The sequence below is a fragment of the Propithecus coquereli genome, unplaced genomic scaffold (genome assembly GCF_000956105.1).
Source record: "Propithecus coquereli isolate 6110/MARCELLA unplaced genomic scaffold, Pcoq_1.0 Scaffold4, whole genome shotgun sequence".
In the NCBI taxonomy this organism is placed as follows: domain Eukaryota; kingdom Metazoa; phylum Chordata; class Mammalia; order Primates; family Indriidae; genus Propithecus; species Propithecus coquereli.
Genome location: NW_012149729.1, coordinates 4,057,730 through 4,075,016, shown reverse-complemented (window position 1 = coordinate 4,075,016; position 17,287 = coordinate 4,057,730). Strand labels below are relative to the sequence as shown.

The 17,287-nt window shown below is 37.0% G+C and overlaps 1 protein-coding gene across 1 annotated transcript in view; it reads right to left on the bottom strand.

The window, feature by feature from the left end:
- Window positions 1-2,423: 2,423 nt before the first annotated feature.
- Window positions 2,424-17,287, bottom strand: part of TSPAN12 (tetraspanin 12) — a 60,283-nt gene continuing 45,419 nt past the window's right edge. The window contains exon 9 of the mRNA XM_012652734.1: window positions 2,424-3,784. Coding sequence (XP_012508188.1) covers window positions 3,479-3,784 — 306 coding nt within the window. The 3' untranslated portion in view covers window positions 2,424-3,478. The remainder of the gene's footprint in view (window positions 3,785-17,287) is intronic.

Below are 17,287 nucleotides of genomic sequence, written 5' to 3'. Positions count from 1 at the left end.
GGGTTGGGAGGAGAGCAATACAACAGTTGGTAGTATTTTTTAAAAAGGGGGCAGCTCCTTTTGCCACTGAAGATTCAGTAGTGCAGTCATTTCTTGTTTCTTTACCTCCCTTGATTCATCTGCTGGAGTGGGAGTTCAGACAAAAGGATGTTCTTGCAGCAATCTGCTTAAGATTCTCCTCATACAAGATTTGGTTCTCAGCCCATTTTCTGTCAGGCTTCCTGAGATGGGAAAGCAATGCATAAAAATTCTCAGGCTCGACAGTGAATTCTCCTGAGCTCCAGACTGGAATTTACAGCTGCCTGTAGACATCTCCATCTGCATGTCCTGCAGGCATCTCCAACTCACTGTGCCCCACACAAAATTAATTACCCTCCCACATACCCGCTCCTGTCTGGTCTTCTATCTAGGTTAATGCCATGGTCAATTTACCAGGCACAGAGTCTAGAAATTTCAGTTCTTTTACTTCTTGTCCCACACTCCCCAAGATCAATCTGCTGCCAATTTTTGTGGCTGCACCCTGTTGTAATCTGTTTTATGCACTCTGTTTTTTGACTTCCATCATCCTGTGAGAATCTTTTTCTCTCTCCAGGACCACAGCATTAGAAATCTATCTGCAGTGTGTACAGCGCTAGAGTGCTCCATTTACCGAGACTAAGGTCAATGGTGGCCCACCCCAGGAGTTGTGTAATGGGTGTACCTGTCTCCCGGCGCCCTCTTTCTCACTTGGCTAATCCAGTTAAATTAATGAAACATACATCACTTCTCTTTCTGAAAACACTTCAGTGACTCTCCATTGAACCTGCAGAACGAAGCCCCCCATACCAAATTTTACCACTTCCTTTCCCATGGTGTCATTTCAAGGATGCTATGCACTAAGTGCACAGAACCACAGGTCATGCCTCCAAAACCAATGTGTACTTTTTAACTTCAGAGTTGTGGACCATGGAATGTTCTCCATAAGTCGGCTAGACTCCACTCCTCCTTCCAATCCAGAATGACAGCCACCTCCTTGGTGTAGCTGCCTTAATTCCACTCTCCTCTGTCTCTCATTCCTAAGTGAGGCACTATTCATTATGCAATTCCTTTATTTATTTTGCCTGTTGTTAGGACCGGTGTCTCTAACCCAGATTTTACAGTGCTTAAGGACAGACATCATCTCTTATTGCCATCTCTGAGTCTCCAGGGTGCTCTGAATTGACTGTTAACCAGTCTAAAAATAATCTTCTTAAATTTTTACTTTAAAAATGGTGATTTTTACCAAAGAAAGCTTTTAAAAATTCCCAAAGAAACAGTTAACAATTTTGTTTGCAATGTACCCAAACAGTGAACTCCCTCAGCTCTACTGCATTAAATACAGTTTTTAAAGTCCCTTGCAGTTTTATTATTCCAGGTGCACTGCTACCATAAGAGGCCTTTGTGGACCACTGCTATAAATGTCATTTGTTCCCATTAAGCAAGTGTATTTTATATAAGATGATTGTCTAAATTTATGTTGACTATTCTAGAGGGTAGTATATCAGGTAATATATCAAAATATCTGAAGCTTAAAAATGTAGAAATCAACTTTTATTTTATAATTCGAAGACTATTTTTATTTTATTGAGCTCAACAAAATATATGCTTGTTCTTTCTAGGACTGTGAAACACATAAAAAAAAGCAGCCAAATTTGACCATCATCCAAATAATTCAAATAAAACTCATAGCAGTCCAGTGACTTGGGTATTTTAGTTGAGATTATGGGAAGTTCGGGTGTTGAAGAAATTTTAAAAAATTCTTTTTGGTTCTGATTGAACAAGTAATTTATTTAGTTTTCATTTAAATCTATAAAAGATTTTAAATCTGGCAATTAATTTCAAATATTGTATTCCTTACACTCATTTTCTTTTAAAAGTTAATAATAGCTATAAAATACTGTGATATGAAAGCATTGAGAAGATAAATGAACATAGATTGGTATATTTTTATATTATATCAGATAACATTATTCAGCACTTAGCTGTAAAGCAAACTTGGAAAATAAATAGGCATCTTTTTTACTCTTCTCACTGAGGATACATACTCTTAAGAGTTTAGCTCCAGAGTTTGGAAATCAATGTTAACACTTTATTCAAACATCCCTCCTTATATTTCTCTCCCCTTGATAATCTTCTCACGTAGTAAAAGTGCTTGTAATATATTTAAAAATAGGCACAGAGAAATCATTACTCTCTAGAAAATATTTATTGACATGTTTTAATTTTCTTTCCATATTCTGAGAAATAAACACAATACACAAAATACAGTAAAATGCACTTTTCCCATTTCAAATAAATATACTTTACTCTTGTAAAAAATTTAATAAGCTGTGTATTTCACCACAGTATATTAATAAGTGAAGTAAAGCGAAGATAATCTCTAGATAAATTGTCACTTATTTTAATGATTCTCACAAGCATTTTCCTGGAGAAAAAGAACATTATTCTCTATAGAATGGTATTGACTTGGAAATTGTTGCTTCTTGTTTGGAGAAGGCAAATATAAGCTTTTCTAAAATGTGTTTAGTGTCAAAATAGTCTTAGTTTAGGAGAAAAATAGCATCCAAGTCTTTACTGAATCAACTAAGTGAAGTGTAAATTTTCTTGTTAATACTTCCTAGAGACCAGACTACATTCTGAATAATAATGATGGCTATGTATCACACTGGTAATTTTCAAAATTAGTGGTTAAGTATTTAAATTAACAATTATGTATGTAATATAAACCCCAGACAGAATTTTAAAGCTCTATTAAGAAGAAAGGCTAAAAATAATGGTGCTATACAGGGCAAATTTATCCTTTTCACAATTGTTATTCTTAACATTATAAGAAATGAAATCTACTGAATTATACGCAGACTTATATACACATAGATCCCTGATCAGTTTAAGACAATGTGTTAGTTTGCTCTTGTAAGTGGTAAGAATATTCTTGTAGCCAGTAAAAATCACATTTAAGTAGTCACCAATCTCCAAAATTTTCTTATGTATAATTTATTCACCCACAAAAGAACACATCACTGAGTAGTAAAAGTCATTAGTACTGTCTAACTTCCTATGTTAGCAGTTAATTGGTACTTTAAATAGAAGTTGGTAGAAGTAAATCAACCTTTACTGTAGCTCCAGTCCCACCATATATGGCTCGTTTACACAGATGCAGAAATGCTGATCAAACTATGCCACCTCAAAACATAACTGTGTTCAGTAAAAGTCTTACACAAGCTATAAAATGGGTATTAGATCTGTTCTCAGCATTATAAAGGACATCAATTATTGTCCAGGTGGTGACTTATATTATGAAACTTTTCCCTCTTCATTATAAAGTGTAGAAAAGTATATGTCTAGGCATTCTTTTATGGCACCATTTTTATTTTTACATATTTCTGAAACAGGTAAGTGTGTGCTCAAAGATGCACAAGTCCAATAAAACGAGTCTGTGGTTTCCTTCTGTGATCTTTTTTTATAACTCCTCCATCTCAAAGTGTGTATTAAAGCTGTTTGCCATAGATGTGTGTTCAAAGATCCTTGAGAGGCTTGGCTTCAACAGTTCTACTGAGTGACATGGCAGGTGCTGAGAGGTGTCATTCTTCAGAGACATCATTGGGTCTGTCCCAGGCTCCCTTCTATCATAATACAGAGCCCAGAGCAGAGTAATGGTGAGAATCATGGCCAGGATTTGTGTCACTCCAATGGAGATTCCCAGAAACCTCAGCACCTGCAGTTGTTTGGTTCCTCTCAAAAAGGAATACATTTTCTTCCCACAACCCTGTCAAAGAAATAACATGGTAAATATTACTTTGGTTATGTTACAGAGGGTAAAAATAGGTTCATGAAAACAAACAATCTGTATCAGTTAATAGAACCAAACTATTTGAGTCATAAAGTTTAAGACAGTGACTCACAACAGGGAAAGCTTATGAGAAGATGAAGGAGAGAGGGAGGTGTGTACCTTTTGAAAAGCCTACCCAACTGATTCTAATTAGCTTACTTACTCCTTCTCTTGTCTTCCCCTCAACACAAGACCCAGTGGTATAAATAGTAAATACGTTAGGCTTTGTGAGCTGTGTGATCTCTATTGCAACCACTCATCCCTGCCCCCATAATACAAAAGCAGCCATTGCCAATATTTAAATGAATGGGTGTGGCTGTATTCCAATGAAACTTCCCGCACAAAAAAAAAGGCAGTAGGCCAGATTTGGCCCACAAGCCATAGACTGCTGATCCCTGATTGAGACTGATCCCAAAATTTCAAAAATAATGTTTTATTATTATTGTATTCACTGTTGACTTACAGCTCATTTGGTCAGAGACTTTTCCCGAAGGATGAGGAGTGGTTTCCCACTCCTGAAACACGCTGGTGGGTAGAAATCGACCTATACCCTCCCCCCACCACACCTCTGTCCACTGTCTATAGCAGAAATACACATGGGGGAATTATCATCATGACCCAACTTCTAGTTCTGCCACACAAAGGTCTGAAAGGTATCTTTTACCTCCCCTACAGGTTAGAGACACGTGACTTAAGAAAAAGATTAGCAAGGTTTTTTGTTTGTTTGCATTTAGTCTTAAGTACAAGTTTAAGGAGTGACTATGTGAAACACAGAAGAGAATTCTGAAAAAAAGAGGAGAGAAAGAAAAGAGTAGAAGAAAAGTCATGACAAAGAAAAAATGGAGGGAGGGGGGCCAAAAAAAAAAAGGAGTTAGAATGTGACCAACAGCAATCATAAGCCACTCACTCAGGTGACCAAAGTTAAGACGACCTGCCTTGTCTCTAGTGAACTGGAGTGAAGAAATGATAATATCTTTGAAAGGGAATCTGATTCTAAATTAAGGTGAAAAGCTAGGAAACCATTTTATAACTTTAAAAAATTTCAAGAGCTTTGAAGATTCTGAGATTTTACTATATTTGGAAGCTAACAAATTAGCCTGCTACTGTTTCATGGATGCTGGCAGAAGACAGAGACAAAGGACTTTATTACTCATAGAATGGCAATTGTCAGAGTACGTGCCAGTTCTTCGAGTTGTGAGGGCAGCATGAAGAAGGCCAGATCACACCTGCACACACAGTGCGTTGCATTACGGGAGATGAACTCCAAGCTTAGGAAACCCTAATCTTTTATAATGGGCAGTAAGCATACTTATCCTTTGCCTTGGAGAGGAGCATTATCTTTATTACACTGGACAGTAAACAAATCTGCCTTTCTCTGTGAAGGCAGATAATATCTCTATCTTCAAGGCTATTTTCTATATATACATCTTTGAAAAGATAGTCCAGAACAAAGGCCAGTGCTGCTCACAAGACATGCAGAAATGTGAGACAGCCAAGGAAAATAACCTCCCAACAATTCTGATTTTCAAATATTTTATTCTGAGTTTTGGGTAAAAGTGATTCGGCACTTGTCCTTTAGAGGCAGCCGCTTGAATAAAAAGAAATTCATAATTATTTAAATAACTGCTTCCTTGTTTTCTTCTCCAGATTCCACAAAGAATTCAACTAAGTCAAGGAAAACAAGACTACTGAATCATTTGTTAATTTGTGCACTATATTGGAGAGAAGAAATGAATAATACATAATTCTTAGATTTCCACAGACATTTACCAGTAATGCCAATAAGGCATTACTCTCAAGAAATAAAAAATCATGTAAAACTATAATGGTTAGACATATTTCAATAACTGCCTTTTTATGGTATACCATGTAATGAAAATTAACAGCAAAAGATTAGCTAAGGTTCATCAGTTTCACCAAAAATGAAATTAAGATATTTATGATTGAATAATACTTAACACTATTTTAATAAAGTCACTTCTCTGGCTATCTTACCTATTTCATACATATACAAGAAATGTGCACACATACAGACATACACACACATTCTGCGGGAAACCAAAAGAGATTTCACAAAGACAATTTACCAAAGTTCAAGTACCTTTCAATGAGTTCCAGTAAGGTATTCTACGAGAGTCCATTCACTACTATGTTTACGTGTAACTTTAACAAGCATCTTTATATGACACAGTACAGTATAATGGTAACGATCATGAACTGCAGAGCCAGCGGTCTGAACTCAAATTCCTGCTCTGCTACTTATAAGCTATGTGTAGGCAAATTACTTAATCTTTCTGTGCTTCAGTTTTCTCATCTGAAAAATATAGATAATGATAGTACCTACCTGTTTGAGACACTGATAAGATTAAATGAACAAACACATTTCAACATTTAGAATGATGCTCAGCACATGGCAAGGGCTCTTATCTGAAATGTTAGCCCACAGATTAAAAAGTAGAAAGCTCGAGTTAAAAATAGATGGGGAATCTATGACCAGCAAATATTAATGGAAAAGTATGAACTACAACACTTTGTAAAGGAGTATGAAAACAACAAAAGCACAGCAGTGCGTCACCAGTGAGTACTGATGCAACAGCCCTTTCCTGTAAGAGCCAAGGTGGCCGTCACTGTTTTTTAGGACAATGAAGTAACTGTGCAAAATGATTATTTGCCACTGAGACATTAGATTACCAGTCTCCTGATTAAGAAGAGAAGTAGTTTACGTACTTTAGAAAAAGTCACCTCAAAAATCATTAAATTAAAAAGGTTTGGCTTCAGACATCTGCAAAATTAATTTACATGGACACTTCATTTAACATCATTACCAAATAATGTGGCACCATACCCTCACATCTCTCCTTTCAAGAAATTGATATAAAATGGCCTTGAATCATGTTGAGCTGATTTCTTAGCTATGTTCTCAGGACTTACTACAAAAATGTATCTCTAATGAATAAAGAATTAGAATGAACATGTCAATATTTGGGTAATAATAATTATAACAGATTTCAAAAGTAAAGGTAAACCATTTAATGATACAAAATTCCAGTTAGATAGGAGGAATAAGTTCAAGAGATCTATTGTACAACATGGGGACTGTAGTTAATAACAAGGTAAAGAAAAAGGTAAGCCATTCATAAAATATATATGCTGATGATTCAATCCTGCAAAACACTATCAATTATCATTTCATTTTTACCTTTTCAATAGTCTCTGGGGCTTAAATTTTACCTATATTGGTCTAAGATCTCCCACCCCCCCTTAGACTAACTCATTTTAAGCTGAGAAACTGTGCAGGAAAGGTAATATTTCTTTTTTAAATCTGTGCATAAAACAAAGCAGAAATTGATAACTTAGTACAGTTTATTGTATTTCATATTTTGGCATTGTGGAAAGTCTGTTTCAGGTCACTCACATTTATTTTAAAAATGGTACAGTAAATTATATCCTCTAGGATGGTTTCTGAATGAGACCTATTAGTTAACATTGGATGTTCTAGAGGAGCGGGGGGCCTTGGAAGTTATGAATTCAACTTTTTATCTTTCACGTGGTAAAAAAGCACTTCTAGAGTGACATCAGCAACACTGACGTAGGAAGGACCTCCAAAGAGTCTCTGCTCCATGTAAGCAATGAAAGCACTGGCAACAACTGCTAGAATCAACTTTTTCAGAATTCAGGAAATTAACCAGACTTGCAGCAATCTGAGGAGTGTTTATTCATCAAAAACATCTGAATCTCACGAAGAAGAGCAATCTCTGTGGCATTTTAATTTGTCCTATCCCCATCCCCACGTCCCAGCTCTGCAGTAGCCTTGAAAAACCAACAGCCTGCAATCGGTGAGAGCCAACAGCCTGGCAGCCACCAAAGGGGGCAGAATGAGGTTTAAGCTCTTTCAAAGCTCCATTTCTAGGGGACTGTCATTATTTGTCAGGTCTGGGGGTTCCCTGGAAGACCCCACTTACAAGTCTGTCTTTATTTGACCTGAACTTGGAGCTCAACTAGGGGGAATAGCCTTTTCCCCTGGGGGAGTTCACCAAAGGCAGTCAGAGGCAACTATTCAATGCGACGCTGCCTAAGGCTGCCTGAGGCTGTGGGTAACAGTTGTACACAACAGGGCTTGGCAAAATCCTGACACTTGTGGGGATCTAGACAGTTACACACATAAGTAGGGCAGTGCTTATGTCCAGGGGTTGCCCATAGGCCCAGGAAAGAACTGAGAAGACCCTAAGAGCTCGCCTCTGGCTAACCTTGAAGGTCTGTGCACCCTTGGTAAAGGGTGAGAGACTTCCTGCTTCCAGACATCTAAGGAAATCTCTGTTCATTCATTAACTAACCACTAGGGATAAATGAGCAGAGACTTCAGTGTCCACACACGACAAAGAATACAGACTTTACAGAATTAGTTTAGAAAAGTCATCAAACCAACAAATAAATAACAACAAACTTTGGAGAGGTGGAAGAAGCTGATTTCCAGAGTTGTCATGTTATATTTAAAATGTCCCGTTCTCTACCAAAAAAAGAAAAAAAAAAATCATAAGACATGCAAAGAAACAAGAAAGTCTGGCTCATACACAGAGAGAAAAGCAATCAATGAAATTGCACTTCAAATAAGAGAAACTCTCTGCCTCACTAGTCAGTCCTGCCCACACTAGAACAACACTAATTCTTAACAAGCATTCCCTGTTAGAAACTGCCTTCTTAACAAGGATGTCCTGGTTCTAGCTCTGCTCTCAGCCCTTCCCTTTTCCGTAAGGTAGAGAGTCATGCCTGAAGAATCATCACTTGACATTTAACCATTTTCCTCTCTAAGCTAAATATTCCTAGTTCCTTCAAGTTTTCCAAATATATACACTTCATCATTGCAATGATCCTTTTTCAGATTGTGCTGATTTTGTCCATGTTTCTTTGAAAATGACTTGCTTTTCAACTTAAAAAAAAAAAACTAGAAAACGCAATAAAATATTAAGACAATCAAGGCTATTGTGAATAGTTTTGGATCCCAGTGACAAAAAGGCTTTTGGGTCCGCCAGAAGAGTAGACATGCGATTGTATTAGTAAGACACATAGTTGGGGCTTGGCTTCCTGCCATATCCCTGGGCCCTGAAGTTTATCTCCATGCTGAGGTGGGCAAGTATACTTTATTCAAAGCAAAGGTCCTAGTTAGACTGCTTGATTTTTACAGCAAAATATCAGTCTTATCCCTGCCTCATTTAGTTTAAAAAGCACATAGATAATCCTTCAAACAAGACCATTTTAGTCCTCAAGTTTGTTGTCAAAATTCATAAAATTATACTTTATGTTTCTCTATCAAGAATCCCTCCAAAAGAGGAATATCTGCAGATTATTTAAAAGAAATGAAATCAATTGACATCTAAGTACTTTAATTCATGTCCAGACCACCAAAATGTGCCAGCTTGCATTATATAAAGCCCTGGTATATTATTCTCCACTGAGGTGTATTTTAACTATATGTGTTGAAAAACACCATAAGAAACCGCTCTATACATTTTGTGAAAAATAATACTGAAGATATGTCCCTCGATAGCTTAGAGTAGTAGATATGAAATCCCACTTGAAATAGATACATTAGAATTTCGCTCCCTTTGAAAAATTAGAATGTTTGCTCTCCCAACATTAGAATTACACAGATGACTGTGCTTCCTTTTCACCTGGGCTGTCGGAAAGCTGACGGACAGACACGGAACTCAACTACAGCCACTGTGTTTGCCTTCATGTTAAGCATGTCTGCTTACTTTTCCTTTTAACCCTGACTTTCCAATTCTGTTTGTATTTTATTATTGACTTATTGTATCTATTTTTTGTACGTCACATTAAATTCTTTAATAAATTTAATTTAAAAGACCCAGGGTGTAAATATATAAATAAAAGCACAAATTTCTCCACAGTACACACAATTTAATATTTCTTTGATGACTCAGAAAGCATTATACAAACTTGCAGCATACAGGCATCGTGCTGAATGATCAGTGAATCATTTACACAAGTACTTAAAGGTAAGGATTAACTTTCCAAAAGAATATTTCTCTTTTTGAGAATACAGTATTTTTCCAGATTTCTCTGTATAAAGTAATTGTTCCCCCTCAGTCACTCTCTAAATTCTTCCTAGAAATATTAATACCTCCAGGGTTTACTGTCCATTTGGCATCATTCTAATTGAGGTAATTCAACCTGAACATAACCCTGAGTGTATTTTCAGCCAGTCAAGTAATTATGTATAAGGTTTACATTTTTCAGTATAAACTTGGACACTTTTGTTGAAAAGCAAAACACTAAGTCTAGAGAAAAAAATATATATGTGTTTCTATGCAATTTATTCTGCTAGTCATAGATTTTAGTGGTATATGCAAGCATTTCTGTAGAGTGAGTAAAAAAGAGGAAACAGAAATGTTAGAATTCAAAACTGCATTGCATTTCACAAAGGGCATTTTACTGTGAATAGGAAAGAATTAAATTGTACTTATTTGCTTTTCTCAAAATAAAATACACTGAGTTGATTTTCCTGGAATGTTTTCTTCCTCCATAAAGCTATGCCAGTCCTGTGTTAACAACCTCAGATAATTCAAAGGTATGAATAAGACGTGTTGGCTAACCTACTTTACTGGCTGCAATATTAAAATTTGAGTCAACTATTAACTGTAAATAATAACACTACCTTTATCAGGGAAAAAATCACCAATTCCAACATTTCCCAGAATCTATTTGAAGGCATGTTAGGATGCCTCATTTCACTTGAGGAAATTATACACTTGAAATTATTCTCTGATCTATCTCCAAAATGAGTTTCTATAATTGGAAGAACACCCATGGCTTTTCAGTACTCAATATTCACAGGCCACGGCAAAAAGTCAGGCAGCCTTTTAAAACACTTAAGAAGTTAAAGTATAAATAAAATCTAGGTGCCAATACATGCCAGTATTAATATTTTTGTAAATAAACATGATTTTCAAGTTTGAAATAACTGTGTTAATTATCAGATACCAATATACAATCTTCAGCCGTCTTTCTTCTAGAATTGAAGTGAATGATTGCAGTTCATGAGTTCATGAGTTCATGAGCTTTAAAAAGGTTGGATCAAAAGTTCTCTACTTATAATCTTAAGCTCTGCAGGGAGACAAATGCTTCCTTAAAAAAATTAAACAGAAAGCACTAAAATTTTTACAGAACTCTCTGTTCTCTTATGAACAGAAAGGTAACTAAACCCATGCATAGCAAATGCAGTAGAAAAAGTCATCTTATTATTTTTTAATATATAACAAGTCCTCATATCTTATTTAATCCCTCACAATATGCCCAGTAGACAGGCAGAATAATCAAAATTAAAAGACTGTATTTACTGAACATTTTTCATTTTTACCAAAAAGTAGTTATAAAGATGTTAAAGGCAGAAAACCCGGAAGCCCAGACTTTGACTAGTCAGCCAGTTCCAGCAGCAGGAGGCATCCTCTGCCTCACTGAGCAGAAGAGTTTATTCACAAACCCCTCATGCAAACATTATCTCTCATGGAGGCCGTTTTGCACACCCTAAATGTTCATTTACAAGAAGCTGGAGGGTGTTAAAGCAAGCAAAGTGAGAAACTGGAGCACATCCCATAAACCTTGCCCTGAAAATCTTCAGCTAGCACAAACATATATGACTAGACAATGCATATTTTCCTGTCATTACAGGTAAAACTAGGGGCGATTTAGCTAGTTAAAAATCTAATCATAGATTACTAAATTTTCTATTTACTTCAATAAATACCTTGGTAAACTACTGTTATTAGCTACCACTGTGCATTGAAGATTTATGTTTATTATGTGCCAAGTGGTGTGCTAAGGGTTTCTCATGCAGTATCTCAATTTATCTTTGTAATATTACAATGAGGTAGGTACTATTCAATCTTATTTAAAAGATAACGGAATTGAGGTCTTTGGAAGAGAAAAAACATTCTACATTCAGCTTTCTTCTTACCATCTATTCCACATCTCAAAATTTTAGTGTCTAAAAGCAGGGGCATTGGAATCAAACAGATCCCCGTCACTCACTCCCCAAAGCCAATTCATCGCCTTGTCTTGTTCATTCTACCTCCTATATATCTTTCACATTCATTCCTTCCTCTCCATCCTAATGCCACAACCTGAATCCTACATGAATTACCTGCTACAGTTTCTTACCTGATTTCCCTGCCTCAAGACCCAATCCTCATCGCAATCCCCCACCTCAGCTCATTCTCTACAATGCCAACATCATGATGTTAAAGCACAAATCTAACACTGTTCCTTTGTAATGTACTTTTTCAGGTCAAAATATTATAATGGCTTTCACATCTCATGCATTTTAAGGGTAAAATTTGCAAGTCTCTACCAATAAAGCCCAAGAGGAAAACTTGTTCGATTGAAAAGGAAAATAAAACAGGAAACTTGCAGTTTAACTATGTCAAGAAAGAGAGTGAAAGGAAAGGAGAATGCATTTGTATACCTGAAGCAAAACTGGCAGAATAGTTCAATGTCTGATGAGATCAAGCAAAGCCTGAAGATAAAAAGGGATCTTCTCCCCTACCAAGCCCAAACTGATCCTGCAGGGCTTTGAATGATAAAACAGATACCACCCCAAGTCAGAGTCAATCTGATCCGCCAGCGGTTGCAGAGGAGATAATGAAGTCAGCAGAGAGGCAGGGGGGAGCTTCTTTGACTTTATATAAAAGAACCCTGAGAATGGAAATACTTGGGGATATTCCATCTAAGTAACTACTGAGCCAGAAAGCTGAAATCTGCCTACCATTTACTATCTGGGCAGGAGGCTTTATGTGTGTTTATCTGAGAATAAAGCTTCATTAATAATAAATCAGAATCCCATGACTACTTTGTCCTAAGCCTTCTTCTTATAATAATGCCTCAAATTTGTGAACATGTTTCCCTCTTTGTTCAGCAACTACTCTCATACTTCAAATATCTATGGGTTAGTAGGATGGACTGAGCTTTTCATAATCCAGCCTCTGCCCTGTGCATAAACATGGCCCTCCTCACACCCTGTGCTCCAGCTGTGACTTGCATCCAGCTCTAACTTTGCACCATTGCCTCTTGGCTTGGATTGCCCTTTCCAGCCCTATGGCACCCAAGTATTTTCTGCACCTGGCTAACACCTACTTGCTCTTTAACATCAGAAGCCCAGTGGGTTATCCACTGGTATGTGCTCCCATCATAGATCTTGATTATAAAACAATGGCAATTAAGGATTGCCTACTCTGTGTCAGGCTCCTTTTGTGCCCCATTTCAAAATTATCTAATTTCTATCTCTTATTCTAGCCACTGATTTGGGGATCTGTTCTATGCAGACTTGACCAATTTCCATATTGGTATAACTAGCCAGTACCTGGCTGGCGGCCTGAGCTATTACTTCTAGCTCCCTGCCTTGGACTTTTCTTTTAATACTTGCCCCTAATTTTGTTTTGTTTTAGGGCAGCGTTGCCTGGGAGAAAAACAATTGATCTCATAACTAGGTAGAGCTTGCCAGAAGGCCAAAACCTCTTCCTACCACGACCTTTTATACTCACAACACTTTGTCATGTCTCCACCTCTGTCTCAGAAGTACTGAAGAAACATTTACAATAATTGGATTTGTGTGTGCAAATTATAAAATAAAGTTAGTTTGTATTAGTCAAAACAAATAGACAACAGTATTGGCTCACCTTTCTAATTGGTCAAAGATGTTAACAGAAGAGGAGTGCTAACAAAGAGCTGAGAGTTGAAATATTGCCCAGGAAAAACAAAAGAAGTATACTGATTATAATAAAACAAATACCATTTGCAAGGACAGTAGGATACAAAGGAGATGGATGAGGACAGTACCTCTAACCCAATAAGGGATGAGAGTGTGAATTCATGACTCTCAGCTCACACATCATGTAAATAAAACCCTCAAACAGCCCATCCCACGTGGTTCACCACTGATGATGTTTCTCTCCATGACCAAACTCTACACAAGCTCCACTGAGCTCTTTTTCAATTGAACCTTGATTTTTAGATTGTGATGTTTGTCTCTGCCTAATCTAACTTAAGCAAGAATCCTGCTAAGTTGGTTTAGCTAGAATTTCCCATTCTTCATATCTCATCACCCTTAATATTTAATCAGCTTCCCCATTCTCCCCCTCCCCCAAATGATGTCTGATCACCCTGGCCTGCCTTCAGCAAGAATCTTGTTAGGTTAGTTTAGCCACCACCCCCACCCCCACGCCCAATCCCTGATGTTTCCTCTTAGTAATCTTCTATCCACTGACCAGCCCCCTGTTCCTTGGTTGTAAATTCCCACTTGCCCATGCTGTATTTGGAGTTGAGCTCAATCTGTCTTCCCCTTTGAAAGAGTCCATTGCGGTGGTCCTACACCCATCCTGATGCCCCGCCCTGGAATAACGTCTTCCTTATTGTCTTTAACAAGTGTCATTGAATAATTGTTCCTTTAACACCATGAGCTGCCCCAGCCCTGTAACCTGGAGAAGCACCTCCACAAATCCGTTTACCTTCTGTGAGCACTGGTAACAGACACACTTGTTGTCATGCAGGTTCTTTGTCCTGCAAGCCAGGACTCAGAAAGGTCACTTCCTTTCACTTTCACACCCCTTCTCCTTCCTAGTCTCCTTTATATGTAGACGTTTTCTGGTATTGGGAGAATACGCAACCATCTAAGGCATAAAAGGTTTATTTGTTACAAAGGAAATTTATATTGAGTATTTAAAATTTAAACCCAACACATGGAACATAGAAAGCCCATAGAACATAAAGGAAAAGCAACCCAAAGGCGCATAGCTGCGTGAGGACGTATCTCTGTGCTGCCCTTACATAAATCTTTGGGAATACTACTTTTCTGAAGAAGCAGCCAATATGTTTTAATGGCAGTCTTTCTTCTAAATACAAAACAAAGAAATGTGTCTATGCAGGTACATTTTACTTGACTTTCTGTCCCTCTTTGTTTTACATTTTGAGTTGGTCCTTTTGAAATAGGGCCTGTTATGAGCTTGTTTACTTCCACTTATTTTTCTGGGTGGCACACAGAGGTACAAAATGGCATTTCAGTCCTTTCGAGGGGATGTTTATGCTTCATTTCCTATCTGAGACAGTAAGCACTGCAACTATTCTCTACAACCGTGTTTCTTCATGCTTTTAGGTTGGAACCCCAAGAAGAACTGATGAAAGCTATGGCTCTTATCTACTGGAAAAAACACATATAAAATATTGAAAACAATTTCAGCAGTATCACTTTTCCCTTGAAGCCCACCCAAGAAGAGCTCTTTTTCCATGAGAAAGAGGTTGGAAGTCCCTGCTTTATAAAGACTTATTTTCTACCTCTTTTTTTTGGGGGGGGGGTGGTCTCTGCTTGATCTTTTTCAGATAAAGTCCAGACACAGCACGTTAGTAACTGATATGATGGAAAACTCAGCAGGTGAGAGAAGAAAGAGATGCACCATAGACCTGTATTTTATCAACTCTGAGTCTGACATTTTGCCGAGGCCAAGTCTTATGCCTCGCATTTAGAGACTGTGGTTACACAGACGATTCCAAAGAACAGGAAAGTAGATAGTCAGTAGTCATGGGCCCAGACACCCAATGGTAGGTCTTTTGCACCTGCACTTCTCCAGGCCAAAAATACTCTTCCTCAGATCTTAGCATGGCCTACTCCTTTTCATCAACTGGTCTCAGTTCAAATATCACATCTGAAGAAAGCCTATTCCTAGCAATCTATCTTAAGTAATTCCCTCACCAACAAAGCCATTCTCCAGCACATTACTCTGTTCAGAGTCTTCAAAGGGCTTACCACCACCTGAAATTATTTTTTATTGCTTTTTTTCTTATTAAATATCTGCATCTCTAACTTGAATATAAATTTTATGAGAGGAGACATTTTTGTCTACAACATTCTCCACTATATCCCCAGCATTTAGAACAGCACATGGAACCTAGTAGGTAATCACAAAACATTTTGAATTAATGAATGTTATGAAACCAAACTGAGGGTCAGAGATATTTTCATCTGAGATTTTTTAAACCTATACTTTTATGCAAGTGTGGAGCTTATTACAGATATTTGAGAAGCTGTGTGCCAAACCTAACAATACCTCTGATGGGAATGTTTCTAAAATGTGCAATTGTTGCTATATTTCTTCTCTGTCATTTTTCACAGGTTTTAAAATATGTCATAAAATATTATTGGGTCAGGGACCACGTAGGCCACCAGATGGTTGAGAATGATTTATTTCCTTGATTTCATACTACTGAAGAAAGACTGCAGAAAGAAATCCAGTTCTTATCTCTGAGCTTACAGAATATGAAAGATAAAAGGGACCTTGAAGTTCATCTAGTCCAGATTCATTCTTAATTTAAAAACCCATTCTACACCACCAATGACATGGTTATCTGACCTTGACTTTAATATTTTTAGTGATGAGACACTCATTATTTTACAAGATAACCTGTCTGACACAACTGGACAGATTTTGATGAGCAAGGTCTTCCTTCTATTGATTCAAAATTTCCTTCCTGAAACTTCTGGCCCTTGAAGCAACAATGAATAAGTCTAGTTCCTGTTCTGAATTATGAACTTTGAAATATTTGAAGACATCTAAACTATCTCCCCGCCAGTGCTCTCAGCTTCAAAATAAACATCCCAAATACCTCTAGCTGTTACTCACTTATTTCTCCATCTAGATCCCTCATCTTCCTCCTGTATGATCTCTGGACACACTGCCATTAGGGAACATATGTTCTCCAGGGCTAAGTGAAATTAAGTCTTATTTTTAATTACGGATTTAATTGTGCTTATGCCGTAAAACTACTAAAATGATCCCCTTTTGTAAGCCAACTATGCATATAATTATGTACTATATCATTACCGATATCAGCATGTGTTATTAATTGTAAAATGCAAAAGCAGATTACTCTGTTATAATGAACCTCTATCTCAGCCAGAAGTCTGCATCTAAAGAATATCTCATAACTGACAATGTCAGTTTACTACTGAAAGTCTTTTGATGAAAATATGAAAAAACTTTCAAAATAATCTGGGCTATCAGTTTGCACATGCACAATAGTGTGGGTTCATTCAATCTTAAAATTCATGGAACAAGCAATCATAGACACCCTGAAAGTAAAGCATCCCATTATAAACTAGTTCTATTTGTGAAAATAATATAAGACAAACTATAAAAAATGAATTGTATTCTTGTAAAGAAAATTATATTGAATGAGTAATTGAACAGTTTTCAGCTATATAAAGTAACACTGAAGAGAACAGAATTCTGAAACTCTTAAAAAATATTTGGCACTGTTCTTTGGGACATGCCTTCGGAGCCCAAAGCATTTTATTTTGGATATCCTTAAATGCGGCATATTCTTCTCCTCTGAGATGGATTTTTTAAACAACAAAAGTTATTCATATCTAAGACATGA